This window comes from Argentina silus (assembly GCF_951799395.1).
Source record: "Argentina silus genome assembly, chromosome: 1".
Classification (NCBI taxonomy): Eukaryota; Metazoa; Chordata; class Actinopteri; order Argentiniformes; family Argentinidae; genus Argentina; species Argentina silus.
In genome coordinates this window covers 30,463,365-30,480,503 of record NC_139655.1, presented here as the reverse complement: position 1 = coordinate 30,480,503, position 17,139 = coordinate 30,463,365, and the positions used below count along the sequence as shown (strand labels likewise).

At 44.0% G+C, this 17,139-nt stretch overlaps 3 protein-coding genes across 6 annotated transcripts; 1 reads left to right on the top strand and 2 right to left on the bottom strand.

Annotated features, from left to right (window-relative positions):
- Positions 1 to 372: 372 nt before the first annotated feature.
- On the bottom strand, positions 373 to 7,684 carry fggy (FGGY carbohydrate kinase domain containing). 3 transcript variants are annotated; one of them, XM_083667186.1, is made up of 16 exons: positions 7,614 to 7,684; positions 7,052 to 7,258; positions 6,676 to 6,787; positions 6,292 to 6,443; positions 6,104 to 6,192; positions 5,855 to 5,970; positions 5,619 to 5,747; positions 4,870 to 4,973; positions 4,098 to 4,205; positions 3,714 to 3,775; positions 3,000 to 3,150; positions 2,450 to 2,524; positions 2,207 to 2,327; positions 1,908 to 2,002; positions 1,274 to 1,335; positions 373 to 1,098 (listed from the first exon to the last, which is right to left on the bottom strand). In XM_083667186.1, exons 2-16 carry the CDS (start codon positions 7,247 to 7,249, stop codon positions 1,020 to 1,022), a joined length of 1,653 nt encoding a protein of 550 aa, XP_083523312.1. In that variant the 5' UTR covers positions 7,250 to 7,258; positions 7,614 to 7,684; the 3' UTR covers positions 373 to 1,019. The 3 variants fall into 3 exon arrangements, with proteins under 3 accessions (XP_083523312.1, XP_083523311.1, XP_083523310.1); XM_083667185.1 differs by having other exon boundaries at positions 7,400 to 7,627; XM_083667184.1 differs by having other exon boundaries at positions 7,527 to 7,616.
- A 2,210-nt stretch (positions 7,685 to 9,894) lies between these two features.
- Positions 9,895 to 11,674, top strand: LOC310801327 (transcription factor Jun-like). The gene has a single exon (XM_083665322.1). The coding sequence runs from the start codon at positions 10,246 to 10,248 to the stop codon at positions 11,188 to 11,190; it is 945 nt and encodes a 314-aa protein (XP_083521448.1). The 5' UTR covers positions 9,895 to 10,245; the 3' UTR covers positions 11,191 to 11,674.
- A 661-nt stretch (positions 11,675 to 12,335) lies between these two features.
- On the bottom strand, positions 12,336 to 16,863 carry tada1 (transcriptional adaptor 1). Of its 2 annotated transcripts, none has more exons than XM_083683172.1 (8): positions 16,773 to 16,863; positions 15,295 to 15,386; positions 15,126 to 15,191; positions 14,749 to 14,843; positions 14,416 to 14,628; positions 14,122 to 14,273; positions 13,425 to 13,581; positions 12,336 to 13,248 (listed from the first exon to the last, which is right to left on the bottom strand). In XM_083683172.1, exons 1-8 carry the CDS (start codon positions 16,844 to 16,846, stop codon positions 13,096 to 13,098), a joined length of 1,002 nt encoding a protein of 333 aa, XP_083539298.1. In that variant the 5' UTR covers positions 16,847 to 16,863; the 3' UTR covers positions 12,336 to 13,095. The 2 variants fall into 2 exon arrangements, with proteins under 2 accessions (XP_083539298.1, XP_083539299.1); XM_083683173.1 differs by having other exon boundaries at positions 16,490 to 16,813.
- Between the last annotated feature and the right edge of the window lie 276 nt (positions 16,864 to 17,139).

Genomic DNA, 17,139 nt, shown 5'->3' with positions numbered 1-17,139 from the left:
AATGGCCTGTCGTCTGAGGCCGGCTGTTAACTCAGCTGTGTGGGATTTGGCATTCCTCTTCCCAGGACAACACCAGCTGAGATTACCACCTTTGATCCTGTACAGCACTGGGAACAAACATTCCTCTACAGCCAGCATGAGACAGGAGAATGTAGGGAGAGAGAGAGAGAGATAGGGAGTAAGGGGTGAGTGATGGAGAGAGAGAGATAGGGAGTAAGGGGTGAGTGATGGAGAGAGTGATAAGAGATCAGACAGACAGAAGGTGAGTATGATGATGGGGAGATGAAGAGAGAACAGGCAGAGAGGGTGTGTGATGAAGATTCAACACATGTACTGTCGGTGTGAAAGGGAAAAAAGACAGTAACAAATGCACAATGTCATAACATTCATTGATTTATTTAATTGTAACTGCAATCATTTATTAGAAAAACCTAAGTTCCATCTGTACCAACTTTTCATTTCTTTGTGCTGCCAAAGATACTGTCAGTTGTGTATTGTGTATCTTCAGACCAGGACTGCAGGTCAAGTTTGGAATATTGCATGATACTGCATCTTCACCATTGTAACATCTGAAGTTAGTAAATGCCATCGCTGTGTGTTTGTGGCATATACTTGAGTTCAAAGTCCAGACCCTATGTCAGATTTGAGGCTGGTATCTTGCAACCTAGTAAGGTTTGTGAATGTCTGATATCTGGGGGGATGGGGGAGGGTGTACAAAGGTGGGTATGTAATCCTCCAACCCACCACCACACAGCAACCTCAGTTTTGGGATCTATCTCTGCTATTTCAGAGAGATGAGCCTTTTCTCAATTGTTAGGAACACGACTACTCGCGTCCTCTCCTCTGTCCTCCACTTGCTTCGCCCTCAAAAAGCACTGGAGGAGAATATGTAAGTGGAGGAACCTAGATCTTTTCCTCCAATCGGTTTTCAGTAGGGAGACGGAGAGAGGACATGAGGAGTCATGTTCCTAACAATTGAAAAGAGGTGATGGACTCTATTGTTGTCCCACCGGTAACCATCACTCCTTCATAAGGGCCATGTACTCCCTCTGGTGGACGTAGAGGCGCAGGAACACGTTGGACTTCTTCCTGTAAAAGCTGAAGGGAGACAGTTCCTCCTGATATAGATTATTTTGTGAAAAAATATCTTTGTTCCCCATATAAAAGGTGATTATCCATCATTCATTGGTCATGCTATATCAGCACAGGCACCTCTGGCTCATAGCAACCCTACCACATTACCAATGCTGATCCAAAAAAGCATCTTTCTCACCTCTGAAGTTCATGGTCTGGCTGAACAACTTTTCCCACTTTGGCCATTTTCTCCATCGCCTCCTAAAACAAGCATTCAAAAATGCTCAATAAAACATACACCTTCAGGTTTAGACCACCCATGACCCAGATACGTGCAGAGACCAGCGTGCTCACGATGTCCTCAATGTTTGACATATGTTGCGCAATGCCGCTTTCCTGTCTAAATGTACAGAAGCTCAGCAGTTCACTGCTCTGTCTACTCTGGCTCAAAAACTCCACCAACTGCATGAACTGTTATGACTCAAAATGATGTTGACAGGTGCAAGCTAGTCCAAACAATAACGCATATTCTTATTTTTAGCATGTCTGGCTTAAAGGGTTGGTCAGTGGCCTGGGATATGCTGGTGAAATACCACTGAACAACAGGCCCCAGAGAGCCCTCTCTCCACACAGATATCCATCTCCCTGTCACCTTACCAGACACACTCACTAGTCTCCTCCTTGAGACAAAGCTCAAATATCTGTGCATTGCTCCTTTTATACTTTCTCTCCAGTAGAGGGTAGCATGGAATCAGTAGTGAGCTGTGTGTGTGTGAGTGCGTGTGCGTGTGTGTGTGCGTGCGTGCGTGTGTGTGTGTTTATAGCAACCCCACCTGAATAGAGCTGTAGTCTCGGGAGGCACAGGCACCCAGGACCGCTGCTCCCACCAGCACAGCCTCTGTCTGGGCAGGAAGGACGACTGGCAAACCTGGAGACAATGCAGTAATGTCCCACCAGCAAACTTTGCCTCTCTATCGTATTCTATTCACTTCACAATAAAAAAAAAACTTTGAATAAGAAATAAATGCAAGTTTGATAGTCAATCCCTGACACTGCCCATACAAAACATCTAGGACACATAAATAAGCACAATGGATCAACTTCCACTGTATGCCCTAACCTCCTCACCTACCTGTAGCATTGGCATGAGTCTGCACAAATAGGGGATTCTTACTCAACCCCCCGCACAGGAAGAGGGTTGTGATGTCATGCCCTGTCTCCCTCATGGCCTCCAGGATATGCCTGGTGCCCAGCTGAAAGAGGAGGAAGTGGCAGAGGAGAGAGAGGGTTACCATATGAACAACAATAACCTGTTAACCTTGCATGACAATCTACGCCAGGATAAAGTAGGCGGCCATAGTCAAATCAAACTCACAGCGAGGGCTTGTACAGTGGCCAGATACAGGAGGGCCAGGTCGTCCAAGGTTTGAGATAATGATAATCCAACCACCTGTACACAGAGAGAGAGAGAGACCTTCAAATCAGCCCAAATGCAATCAACCCAGCCTAAACAGGGGTGAGATTCCAAAATATACTCAAAGCTAGACATTATGGGCCGGTTTCCCAGACACAGAGTAAGCCTAGTTCTGGACTAAATAGTAATAAAAAGAGAAAATCTCCATTGATGCTTTTTAGTGTAGTACTAAACGTAATCTGGGTACAGCACATCAGCCTTAAATGAAACATAACATTTCCTAGGGTGTTTTTTTGTGTGCAAAAATGCAAGTCAAACGCTGGATAACGGTTGATACGATGCAACAAGTAATGATATGGCCAATACTAGTGAAAGTATATACTTAGCACAACAGTGAAAGGAGAAGCAACATGGGCAGTGTAGCTAACATTAGCATCATCGACAGTATCATTTCCATTGGCCGTGATAGCTGAAAATGGCTAGTCAAAGGGCGGGGGTCCTCTCCTCTCACCGTGCCTTTCAGGGTGGGGTCCGCCAGGGGGGAGCGGTTACCATGGAAGTCAGGCCACACATGCAGGCTGGCACCCAGCAGCTCTACTGAAGACCGGTCTTTGACCATGGAGTCCAGGTGAGTGTTCAGGTAACAGTAGACATTCTTCCCACTGCAAAATAAGGATAGGCATCAGAAGAGTCAGGTGATAGCTACTTATTTTCTATGAAATATGGCAAAAGCCAGAAAAACTTGCTTTCCATTGCCAAGGGTTTCATTCATATGGGTTTCATTCATTCAGGGTTTCATTCATATTGGTCAAGTGAATCTGGAAAGCATGGTTCCATATCTTTCCTAGGTCAGTGGGTGAGTGTGTGGGAATTTCCATAAGCAAAAAATAATCGAGTGGAGGTGGTCAAGATACATCCAGGAAATGGTACATCTGGTGCTGGCTTATAAACAGTCTGGTTTACAATAGCACATTTGGGACACCAGACAGCCTCTTAACATTAGTCACAACAACATCATGGTGGCCCTACAGTATAACAAGGTCTGTGTGTGTGGCACTGGAGACTTAAAAACTACAGAGGAGTCTTCAAGTCGCTCAGGTTTATACACAGAGCAGCTTGGAGTGCTGATTTAGTACTGCTATACTAATGGAACTCCAATTCTAACACAAGCCATCCACAGTGGGGAGATGCTATGGGCTGGCTGGAGGACAAACACACAGCTGACCTTTTCTCTGCCTGCTCCTGGAGCTGTGAGTAGGCTGCATGGCCCTTCACCACATGGTCAATCTGAGGGGAAAATAACATAGGATCAGGGATGAACGACTATTAAAGACGTGTCTGTTGTGTCTTCAGTGTATCTACAGAAAGCATGTAACTGACTCCCAGTGCTTCCAGTCACAATTCATATTTTATGCACATTTTCTTTGCGACTTCGCCAACGTACCCAATCGGGAGAGAAAGTATCACACTAGCAAGCTATCTACTGGATTGGCTAACACCTAGTTTGTGTCGCCCGGAAGGAACACCACCAAGTGGAGACTCAGCAATTGTCTCGAGATAAAATGAGCAGATGTGTGAATTCCCAGTAAGAGGCGTAGGTAGAACTGACCAGTTGTCCTGTGGCGCTCTGCCCCCCCTCGTTGAGCCACAGTTTAGGCACCATGGCAGACAGGTAGGGTCCCCACACCCCTGGGACAAACAGGGGCTGCTGGCTGATCTGAAACAAAGCAGCGCAGATAAGAAGAAGAAGAAGAGAAGATATGTTTGCCATCGGTGTCATCTAATTCCCCATGTCTGCTAGCCTCTCTTCAGTCTGTTTATAACAAATAAAAAAAACAGACAAACAGAGAGAAAAATCCCGTCTAGGCACCCAGACACTGTGGATGGGTTTCTAGAGGTCAAGTCAGGACCTAGCCCTCAGTGTAAGGTCACCAGTATGGTGGAAGGACTGCTGATAAATGCCGTAGAACACCACCTGTTGAATAAGCTTGAGATAAGCTTACGGCAACTTGATTCCAGTTAAAATGATACATCTCTCTATATTTTGCCTGTTCATGACTTGATATAATGTGTGGTCAGATTAGAGCATAGGATCATTTTGATCACAATGAGTGGTCTTAGATTAAACATGCATGAAGCCTTGGGTTTATAGAGGCATTGTGTAGACCTCTTACAGTAATTACACACTGCCTGGTTGGTTTAACAGAAATAGGGTGGAAAAACAGGGAAAGTTGTTATTGTGCTCGACCTGTCAACCACATCTTTGCTATTGTTAACCGGATAAAACCAGATCACATCTGATCTGAAAAGACAGGAAAGCTTGCTTGAGGAAAACACATTTGGAGACTTTGGTCATGATTCACGTAACAAAAACAACTGACCGCCATGTGACAAGATGAGGTTCCACAAATCATGGCCATCCGGGATGTGATTGGCTGATACTCACAGGGCAAGTGGAAGCCACTCACATCTGCACCAATCACACCTGGAACAAAAAAGATTTGTTGGCAAATTTGTTTCTAACTGCATATGTTTTATATGCAATAACATTTGGCCTTTGCAAAGTTGTCGAAGAACACATTTGATAAGGAAAAGTCAAAATCTTTAACTTTAACTAAGAGAATAGACCATAGTCTAACTGAGAATGTTGATTCTTTGAAGTAGGTCTTCAACCTCTGCATGGAATTCAGCAGTGACACTAACTGCTGGAATAATGTTTGCCAAACATTTGGTTTGAGTTTGAGAGGTGAGAGATATAGCAATGTGCAGGGGCTGGAGTGCACATCACCATGACATGAACATCAGTTAAACGCACAGAGTGCTTTAACCTTTGACTGAGGCAACAATGTGTGATAGGCAGAGGTCATGACAGGGGTCAGAAGCCAGAGTTCATGAGCAGTTGAACTCCATGAACAAAACCAGATGGCCATAGTTTAATTTCTGAGCCAAGAGATGAACTGCAGCTGCAATGGATTTCACAGAACTGAAAGGAAAATAAGAGTGGTCCTCTAGGTGCCTCATTAAAATGCTCAAGGATAGATTGTTTTGCCATATGAAGCACTAGTGGTGTCCTCAAAGGTATGTGGATGAACAAAATACCAGAGACCCTTAGAGGAGACAGTGCATCTACCTAGGCCTCCAGCGTGGGCATCAATGAGGGAGGCACCCACTGATGTGCCCTTGTCCAGCCCCATCTCAGCTGCAGCCTCCTGGGTAAGGCCATGTCCCACTGGGTGCCCTGGACAGCAGGTGAGGCTGCCTGGGGGTGGGGAAACACAGTAGCTGGAGTCAAAATATGTAAAAGTACTTCCATTGAGAAACCATAACAAAACCATAATAACCAATAATGAATGCAATTCCTCTGACCTATTTTGGAACTGTTGTTTTCCAGCAAGTCCTCCAGTCCAATGGCTTTCCAGAAACTGGCATCCCATCCATCTGAGGCAGAGTAGGTCCACTTACACACCAGAGTACATAAGGACCTGGAGAAGGTGAGTTATGACTGATTAAAACACACACACACGCACACCTTCCCTACAGCTCATACACTCTACACTCCATCAAAAAGAGCCTCTGTAAACCCGCCACCTCTCTCTACGCTCCTCAACAGCTCACCTCGTCAAAGAGCTAGTGGCCTTCCAAGAGAGGAAGTCTGGGAGGTCAAAAAAGTGGGTCGCGTCCTTCCAGCAGGTCTCTCTCAGGTTCTAATAAGAAAAAAACATCTATTCAAACTCCATGGTATCACATAACCAAAGTACCTGGAGCACAGCAGTAAAACATCTATTGACACAGTGACCTCTCACCTCTTTCAGCCAGAGCAGCTTGGGGGGTTGCATCTCTGGAGACATCACCCCCCCCACACTCTTCAGGACTCTGTGGCCAGTGCTAGTAATGCGAGCTGCCTGCTCTGCAGCCCGATGGTCCATCCACATCACCACATTCCTCTCCTGTTCACCTACAGGGCACCAGGGAGTGGAGGAGACATTTTTGGACACTGTGGGTGCATCTCAGCAGTTTATAGTGGTTTTCCTCTTGATATTCCCTTACTTCCTTAATGGTGACGTGGGAAAATTAGACTGGTGAGAGCAAATATCTTGCATTGAATGATCCAAAATTTTAACTGACCGCAACCCTGGTGTGGATGGTGTGCAAACTGTTCTATACAGTACAGTGGCCCACTCACTCACCGTCCTGGTTGACCGCTACAGGCTGAAAGTGCTGGTCCAGAACCACAAGAGAGCAGGTAGCATCAAAGCCCACCCCTCTGACCTGGCTCTTCTGCACTCCCTGGGTCACCCTCTTGGAGATGAAGAAAATATTGTTGCACATAAACAATAGAGAACCAAGTCAATGAAACCCTTTATCACTTTTGTTTCTGAAAAGACCTGGAGTTAGCATTATAATGTCTACAAACTATGCAAAGAAGTCATGAATGGAATTAAATGAAAAACAAACTGGATGGGTTACTTACACTGTTCTACAAGATAGTATGAACCAGTTATCGTCCACAATAGAAATTAAAAATCAATGGCTATCACAAATGTCTGTCTTTGAACCACTTACCCTAACAGTGCTGCAGCACTTTGCCCAGATGTCCATGGATGACTGAACATAGTGATCAGAGTGAGGCTCCCAGATACTGATAGGCTCCTTGGCAGTGCTCTTCACCTGTCCATCCCTGGTGACCAGAGCAGCCCTCACACTGGCTGTGCCCACGTCCACCCCCACATAGTACCACTCTACTGGGGCAGGCTCAGCCATCTGGAACGCCTGCAGGAGACAGAGACAGCAGAGGTAGTTCATTTAGAGATTAGAGATTACTTTGTAATGGTTATTGTGGTATTGTAGTAGGAAGGTTTATGAAGATTATTGTGTGTAAATCTCAATAAAACACGTGATATACTTATTTACAGATTGTGATATCTCTTTTCGTAATTAAAAGTCTGCATATTGGTACGCCACCACTTGCAGAGCAGTGAGTGAATGAATTCTGAAGTGATACAAATTGTTGAACTATTTTGTCAGATAGTCTACATACTCTTCTTGATTTCACAATACATTGTGCGAAACACGATTCCGTAGATTTTATTTAAATCACAGGCACAATCCAATAGGGGTTACAAACTTGTGTTGCTTAATAATCTGCTGCAAAAAATATATGCGACCACGTCCACGAAATCGTTATCAGCTCTTGAAAATACCGAATGTACTTTGATTTACAACGGAACGCGTTAACGGCCAAAAAGGGTTCGTTGTGATATCGCATATCAGCAGATAGACCACTGCCTCTGCCAACTGGGCGATTGTAGGATCGTTTGTGTTAATGAAACAAAACAAATTAAGTTGCTTTAAGACAAAATTCAGTTTTACAATAGAGTATTCTAGTTAGATCCAGTTTGACAAAATTTATAAAATAAAATAAGTTGGTAAGCTACTGTAAGCTATTACATGTCAACCACACAATTATGTGCCACTTAATTGGCACATCATACATTCAAGACAAGACAGAATCTCTTGTTCCTGGAGACAATACGTTTTGCTTTATGGCATAGGCCAACACAGCCTGTACTTCAGAATAGTGATAAGGTAATCAGGTCATTCGAAGCCACATAGGCAAATGGATCAAATTAAACACAGGGTAGATTACTCTACTGGCCTTGCCAATATTATTTTATCTACAAAACTTTCTGAGCTAGTATCTTACTATGCTCTTATGTTATTTTCTTAGAAGACATAAACACAAAGTTCAGAGTGGGCTGTTTTGGGGTAGTAATGAATAGTGGAGAAAAACATAGAGCAGCAGGACAGGAAGAAACAGATGGTCTTCAACAAACATTGTGGACATTATGTTTAAAAACCCAGCTCTCTCGCTCTCTCTCTCACTCACACACACACACACACACACACACACACACACACACACACACACACACACACACACACACACACACACACACACACACAGGGTAAGTCATCCAACTTTCTTCTGTCAATGATCAACACACATGCAAAGTGCACTCTCCATACTTTGGACTAAACACAGGAAGGGTGTGTATTCAATAGGCTGTGGGTCCATCACTTTGCAACAAAGGCCAGCTTGACACTGCCGGGCCCGCTTTTGAAAACTCCATGCAGTGGAAACAGCTGTGTGAACCAGGGGGAGGAAGGTGGTGTTATCTAAAGGTTACCCATCAGGCCAGCAGAGAGGAAACGTGAACAGAGAAACAGGAAGTACAGCCGGGTCAGCGGTAGTTTGATGGGAAAAATGTCCCTCAACATTTATAAACACAGGTGCAGGGGAGAAATGGTGTGTTCTCTTAGGGAGTCGGACCATAGGCTGCTGATGTATCAGTCTCAAGTCTGACAAAAGAAGCTCCAGGTACTTTCTACTAAAACTAATTCACAGTTGTAGCCTGAAGTCATTCATATTAAACTGATATAATTAGCCCCAAAAGTGTCTCATAAGCTTCATACAGAGAATTCAAGTGTATGTGTCTGGTGTTTGTGTGCATGTTTGTGGGATTTGAGGGCTGTTGTTGAAGCCATTTGTTGTTAGTATTATCATGACAGGAGGACCAGACTTTCCAAAATATTCCAATCTGGAATTCCGACTGAAGGTGTCAAATACCTCCAAATGGCTGTTGTTTTGCAGTCAAGGCAACCTGAGGACAAGCATGTCATCTCAGAGTTGACCTCAGTCAACTTGACACTCACCCCGTCTGTGGCCGGCGAGGTCTGTTGACCTATTTATAGTTGTGTTGAATAATACACAGGGGGACCAGACAGAGTCAAACCTCATGGCAGGGGCAGAGATGAGAGTCAATATCAGAGCTGTACAGAGGTTGCTTGAAGGCCTTTAGACCCAGTGGGAACGAGACTGATGAACCACAGGTGCATTTGGTAGTATGCAAGGACCTGTTCTCTTTTCTTATATGCAGAACACAGTCAGACACACAAAATAATTAATTACATGGCACAAATTATAACAAGCCAAAACTATGTATTTTGATTAAAACCTACACAGCGTGAATAAGCCAAAGATATGGAAAACTGTCATGTTTTTTCCTTTGGAGATCAGCAAGTCGAAGAAAGAAAGAAAATATTGTAAAAAATCGTTTAAAACGCAATCTGTGCAGCCTGATTTAGATTTAGGGTAACAAAATTGAGCGGGTAACAAGATATTCAAAAACAATACGTAATCCCAGAGTACACCGCTCCAGTTTCTGCATTACCTAATCCCATCAGCCATTGCGGGAGGCGGGAATATGGCTCGTTGTCAAAGCAACCTGCATGTCATTACAAAGTGTAACGCCCATCACATCATCTCAAACCAATGGGAAGCTCTATAAATGACATCATTGTTATTTTCAGTATAGCAGCAGCTTAGAAGTGGATAAAGTTCGTCTCCACGTTGGAAGTAGTGGAAAGTACATTGTATCGAGTCGGATACAGTGTCTGCTAAGAGAGAAGAAAAGCCTTATTTATTTAGGCTATTCAATATTTTTTTCCCTTATTGAAACATTGACGCCCATCGATTGGGGAAGTGTCTTCTTTATCGTTCTTATTTTTTCATCAAGAAGAAAAGTTTCCATATTGGACATAAAGAACTGTCCATATACTCGAGACTAAAATATCCTATCCTAGGTTGGTGTCATCGGATAGCAAATTTTCACTACAAATTGTTTATTGCTATTTGAATATTTTATGTTCGGACTTTTATACCAGCAACCCACTTCGAGATAAAAGCCCGTCTATTGATGCCCACCAAGATGGAAGCGACATTCTATGACGAATCGGTAAATGCCTCTATTTCTCAGCACGACGGAGTGAGTGTGTATGGATTTAACCCGAAAACTATGAAACAGAGAATGACACTGAACCTCAACGACGCTAAACATTTGAAGCCTCATTTGCGGGCTAAAGCCATTGATATACTGACGTCCCCTGATGTGGGATTACTCAAACTGGCCTCCCCGGAATTGGAGAGACTCATCATCCAGTCTTGCAACGGGCTGACGACTCCCACCCCAACTCAGTTTCTCTGTCCCAAGAACATCACCGACGAGCAAGAGGGATTCGCTGAGGGATTCGTAAGAGCACTTGCGGAGCTCCACTACCAACAGCATATGCCCAATGTCAGCTCTGACGCGCAAACGAATAACGACATGGCACCCGTATCTGTGTCGGACAATATTCCATACAGCTGCACCGTGCGCCCAGAGCCACCGGAATATACAAACTTGGGCACTTTCAATCGGTCTGTAAGCTCTGCGTCGGCACCTACCGGTGACAGACACTCATCGCCCAGTTACACGGCGGTCCCGTCCCAAAATCATATCGACCCTCAACTGTCAGCCCAGCACGCACGGCTACAGGCATTCAAAGAAGAGCCCCAGACGGTGCCAGAGATGACCGGAGACACCCCTCCAATGTCCCCCATCGACATGGAGAGCCAGGAGCGGATCAAGGCCGAGAGAAAGCGCATGAGGAACAGAGTGGCCGCGTCCAAATGCCGGAAAAGGAAGCTGGAGAGGATCTCGAGGCTGGAGGACAGGGTCAAAAACCTCAAGACCCAGCACACAGAGTTGGTCTCCTCTGCCAACGTGCTACGGGACGAACTCGCACTGCTCAAACAGAAGGTCATGGACCATGTTAACAGCGGGTGCCAACTCATTTTGACGCAGCAGCTCCATGCGTTTTGAACAGCCATGGGACAGTGCGCCTGAGAGACATTTCATTGTGTTGGGGACCAAACGCAGCTCCAAGGGGCGTGATAGTTTTGCGCCCCGACAGAACGGCGACGATAAGAAACTTCGTGAAATAAAGTGATCGGGCACGGCCAATACAGTGCCAATGCCTGTAGCCCGATGAGTCTTGACTTTGTCCATTAGCAAATGTATTGTATATAGACCAAGTCTAGCACTGAGTTTTCTCACCAGCGACGAGTTGTACAATGTAACACACTACAAGACATTGCTTCATTGACACACCTGCGCACAAGGACTAAGTCGCAGGTGTGTAGGCCTACTAGGACTTACACAAAATTGCCTTACTTTCTTAACATTTACAATTTTGTGATATGGGTGTTACATATGTTTTATGACCTGAATTAATACATAATCATACTTTTTATGCCTGTCTTTTAAGCACTTCAGAAACTGTATCAACGACAAATAAAATGTTGAATAAAATACATACATTGAGTTGATTGTCTTTATACTGTATACAAGATCTTTAGCCTATAATTATTATTTTGGATTTTTAACATTATGGGCGAAATAGATGAACGGTTCAGCCCGGGAGAACAGTATATTAATTCAATGTTTGTTGACAGTAAAATGGGGACAGACAGACCATTGAGTCACTCCAGTGTAGTGTAATCGCCTGGTGGCTATGTGCAACAGACGATTGGACTACATCGTGTCGGAAATGAGCAGCTAGCAAGCCAAATATGGCAAGAGAGCTCAGAGGAGCTACGTTGTCTATGACGGGTGGGTGTGCCTAAAATATATGTCGTTTTATGTGCTGACCGTCGGGCGACTGGTGTTTTCCGGTGGTGGAGCTGAAAAGTACTACATAATAACCAGTTTATTAAAACGTACACAGACTTCATAGCCTATCTTTTCACGTTATAGAGCAGCCGAATTTTCGATTCCAGAATGTAATGCTCCAGTTTGAGCTCAAACCTGAATTTAAATCTTAGACCTACAATTACATATCATTTTATAGATTATGTTTGTTGACTGAAGGAATTAAAAATACACAGTAATGTACAACAAATTAAAATGGTAAAATTACTCTACATGTATGGATCAATTTAATACAAATCGTGCACAGAAGTGTAAAACATTTTATTTACTTATTTCACAAGGCCAATGACCCAAAAGGACATTTTAACAAATTTGTAAAAAAAAATATATATATACAAAAAAGAAAAGAGTACAAACTCATATACATAATTGTATATCTGTCCTGCATACTGCATGCATTACTCTGACAACGTAGAGAGAAACCATGTGCATCTCAGGAATGATTCTACAAGAGAATGTCCAAAGCCCAATAGGGGACACAAACAGTCTGACAACATCTGGAACTCACCTGAATAATGTCTGAAATGCAACTGAAATGGTCCGCCAGGTTGCCCTTTAAACGGGTTATAAGTAGTTCATTACATGAGACAGCTTATAAGTCACAATATAACTGTTGTAACTCATTTGTTTAAATTATGTGATGGTTGTTTGGTGCTTGACAAATACAGGTTGTTGGTGGCTGCACTGTTCATGCTGTATTAATGCATCAACAAATACGTATGTCGTTCACACCAACTTGTACAACCCTTAATGAAGCCAACCTTAATGTAAAGTGTTACCCCTTTGTGCGTGTGTGTGTGTGTGTGTTAGTCCATTAACAACTTCAGTCTGGGATTTTGCCCACACAGACCATGCTTCCTGAACATTACAGCGCAGGTCCCTGAGTAGTATACTGGTAGACTGTAGGTGCTTCACATGCACCTTGACACTCTGTGTGTGCATCTTTCTATGTTGTCTGTCCTATGCCCTACCCCTCATCTATCCGTCTGTCCATCCATCCACACGGGTGTGTCTCTCTCAGCTGACGAGCAGGCCCTCCTTCCCTGCGAGGCGCTGGCGGTGCACATGGTCCTGTTCCAGCTCCTCGTGGCTGGGGTGCCACAGTCGTGACAGGATGCGCTCCATGTTCAGGGCGTACATGGTGTGAGAGGGCATCACGCCGCGGTGAACCTGTGCACAAGATGTGGTGGGTGATGGAATGTTGTGCCTTCATTGAATCAAAGAGGTAAAGCGGGGGTATCTCCGGTGGTGTGAGAACTAATATTTACTTTGCGAGAATTCATAAATAAACTGTATTTTTGGAAAGGGAAATCTAGCTCATGGCAAAATCACTGTTGTTTGCTCACCTGCAGTGCTTCCAGGAGATCAAACATGCTGATGGGAGGGAGGGGAGCGGGGAGACTGTCTCCAGCACAGGCCAATAGGAGAGCAGCCTGCTGATCAGCCTCATCTGGAGACACCTGAGGGGGCGGACCTGGAGGAAGAGACGCACTGGGAGGGGGGCTAGGGGACAAGGAGGGGGAAGGGATTAGAACAGACATAAAACATTGTTATTGTCAACTATCAATAGCCATTAAAGTGTACTTAGAAAGGTACAAACATTTACCAATATGTTGATACAGGAGGCACATTAGAATAATGATATGGGGCATCATTTCTGAATATACAGTGGTGGTATTATCATTTCAAATTTAATTTTGTTTGAAATCAGCTCACAAGAGCTGCAGTTGACCGTACTCAGTGTTTCCCCTAGGATTTTTTGTAGCAGTGGTTGATTTTTTAAATTAATTATTTGATTGGAAATAAAACACTGATGCTCTGTGTACTATGGCCATCAGCAGCAGTGACAGTCATCTTAACAGTGGCAGGAGAGTTGTCACACATTTTGAGACGCGGTGACCATAATTGTGGTTCACACCAACGCGACTGATTTAAACTGGAACTCTCAAAGCAAAGTTATTTGGTGCATTTTGGCCCAAAATATTTATTTTTGCCGTGACGCAGCGCCGTGGCTGAATAAGTATAGGAGAAACACTGCCCTACCATTCAGTGACACTATGGTAGGCAGCCAAGCTGTTTTTCAGATACGGCTGTGGAGTGATGTCACTGCCAAAGGCATAGGGGAAATGTCCGTCTCGCAGTCGGTAAGCCTTCCTCCGGGATATAACAGCCGTCAGGACGTCCTTCAGGTGTACCTGTAGGAGAAGGGAACCACAGGTGTGTGAGCTCGCTACTTGGCAGGTAGGTGGGGTTAGGAGGACTGAGGACTCGGTCATTGAACTATTGACATTTTACTACATTATTGCATTTTTATCTAAAAAAACCACACACACCCACCTCCACAGCGCAGACCATGGAGCTGACAGCGTCCTCAGTCACATTGTCCAGGCCCAGCTCGAAGGCTGTCACCATCATGCGAGCCTCCAGCTGGCCTCGGGTAGGCAGCAGCAGAGTGTGTGCACTCAGACGCAGCTCCTCCTCCTCACTCCCGGCTTCTCTGGGGCTGAATGGCTGAGCTGCACTCAAGGGGTTCTGGGGCTGGAAACGATGCTGGAGGCACACACACAAGTATAGCGGGAGGAGAAGGCACCGTTACACATCTTCCACAATCATTTATCATCAGAAGTTTTAGTGTGGGTTGCTTCAAGTAATGCCAGGACAGCAACTCACATCAAATCTCTGTCTGGAGGAGAATTTTTTTTTTCCTTTGGGCTTGCCAGGCTTGGAGGCTGACCCACCAGTCCACTGCAAAGATCCTGGCCCCTCTGAAAAACACAATAGGGTAGTGGTTTAAAAGTGTAATACGTAATGCTTACATTCATCACTTACCACTGTAGTAAATGTGCAGCAATGCATCAACGTAAAATGCCTCAGTCGTGTCTCAGGACAGCTGATCTGATAGTATTATTGTATTTGCTGTACTGATTATAATTTTGTCAACAGAGTTAGCACTGTTCAAGTGTGATCGTGTGTGTGTGTGTGTGTGTGTGTGTGTGTGTGTGTGTGTGAGAGAGAGAGAGAGAGAGAGAGAGAGAGAGAGAACATACCTGGTGTCGATACAATGACCTGACAGCGCGTGAGAATAGCCAGGAGAAAGTCATTGTGGACATGAACTGAGAGGGAAACAAAGACATTAAATTCAATTTTGTAAAAAACAGTTTGAGTTGCAGACTGTGTCAGCACTCCGCAGGACAGCATGCAGTGTGTCAAACCAACCGTTATCTTGAGCCAGAAGACGACGAGCCTCAATGTCGAACTCTTCCTTACTTATCTTCTGTTTGAACCATAGTTTCAAATTCGCCCAATAACTATAAGGAAAATTGTGTTTTATTCAAAGAAAGCAGTTGATAAACACCACATCAATCAACATGACATGAGGAAGAAAAGAATAAGGTTGAGAACCTTTACAGCCCTGCTACACCACAGGCCTGAAATCCACAAGAGTGAGACGGAGTTGATAGACTCCTATTGTCAAACAAGCCCGTTGACTACTTCAAAATTTAACTAGACTTAAGGCGAAGTGCAATTCTGACTGCACGGCTTGAAAACATGGCGGTGACAACATGACAGCGATGACATCCTCAATAAGACCTATGTATTATCTTTGACTAATCACGACATAACACAACCATCAACTGAACATATTTAGTACTTCAGAGATCTATTAATTACACATTAGTCTCGTGTAGCCATACCTAAATCGTGTTGTTCTCAGGCCTCTTTTTGAGACCTGGGGAATTTTAGAGGGGGAATTCTGACTTGGGTTGGAGTGGACAGAGCAATGGGAGCATGTGCTTGCAATTTCATTGGATGTTACATTCCAAGAACCCTCCCCCACATGCCTTTAAAATGGTTGTTTGATGTTATGTGCGTCGTCTTTCCTGACCAGGTAGGACTATTTTGCAGAGTTGTTGCCTATGCTAGTTTGCAACATTGAAGAAAATTAAAGATAACCTAAAGGAAAAACTGAATTCTGTTTTTTTTTTTTGGCGCTCTCCACAATTATTTGATTGGTTTAAGGTGTCCCGGAGCGTTTCCACCCCATTTGTAGCTACTTTCTGCAAAGGATTTCCGAATTTGGAAAGCCTGGTCTCCAGGTTAATTCCACAACAAGTTATGTTGACGGTTGTGTTATGTGGTGCTTATTTTAAATATATATATAATCATATATATATTATTATAATCTTATTAATAATTATGATTAATAATCATAGGACGTTTTATTGAGGACTTCATAACCATCATGTTGTCAACACCATGTTCACTTCATTGTCCAACTTGAGACTAACTTGCCCCAGCCTGTTCACCAGCCTCGCCTGAATTCGAGTCGGGTTACATTTCAAGTCAAACAAGCCCATTCAGATTTGGACGTTCAACATAAAACAACAAGTTCAACGTCAGGAATTGATACATTTCAAGTTCCATGCAGAAACAGACTGGGAGGGATACTTATTCTGCATCCACACACGCAATTGTTCATGCATCTGGTGTAGCGGGTTAAATGCCTGCGCTGGTAGTACTCACTTCACGGATTGCGCGCTGCATCGTTAGCCTCGGCTTGCCTAGCCATTACATTAGCAGAAGGCTAGCTTCAGCTACCCATCATTAGACTTTTGAACCACCTTGCGAAATAGGAAAGCCAAACAATTTATGAAGAGGAACAAAATCACAACAACCAACTGTTTTATACTCACTGCTTGACATTATCACCAATGGCTTCAGTTAGATTTTTCTTAGCAATTTCAAGCTCACTAGCATGGGCTGCCATAACGACTCGAGATCTGACGTAATCATTCCGCGCCTGTCCTTCATATTCTTCTTCTCTAAATGTTTTTTTTTTGGCGTGTGCATAAACAGCACCAACTATCATGCCTAGCATCACCCGTGGTGTGAAGTGTAGAATTGCCAAAATCGAAATTGTAAAATGTGTATTATACGTTGTGAAATCTTCATTTAAGACTTCCAATGCTGCTTTTCACGTTCTCTTTTCCTAACAACTACTTTGATTGCCTAGGAAATATTCTATGTATTCATTCACTGTATTCTCCATGGTGTCACAGT

Coding starts and splice junctions, on each gene's coding strand:
- fggy (XM_083667186.1), bottom strand. CDS start 7,249: ATGGCTGAGCCTGCCCCAGTAGAGTGGTACTATGTGGGGGTGGACGTG. Junction 5,971..6,103: donor GCCACTAGCTCTTTGACGAG/GTGAGCTGTTGA, acceptor CACCTTCTCCAG/GTCCTTATGTACTCTGGTGT. Junction 1,099..1,273: donor CCAGACCATGAACTTCAGAG/GTGAGAAAGATG, acceptor GTCTCCCTTCAG/CTTTTACAGGAAGAAGTCCA.
- LOC310801327 (XM_083665322.1), top strand. CDS start 10,246: ATGCCCACCAAGATGGAAGCGACATTCTATGACGAATCGGTAAATGCC.
- tada1 (XM_083683172.1), bottom strand. CDS start 16,846: ATGGCAGCCCATGCTAGTGAGCTTGAAATTGCTAAGAAAAATCTAACT. Junction 15,192..15,294: donor TCTTCTGGCTCAAGATAACG/GTTGGTTTGACA, acceptor TTTCCCTCTCAG/TTCATGTCCACAATGACTTT. Junction 13,249..13,424: donor ATCTCCTGGAAGCACTGCAG/GTGAGCAAACAA, acceptor TCTTGTGCACAG/GTTCACCGCGGCGTGATGCC.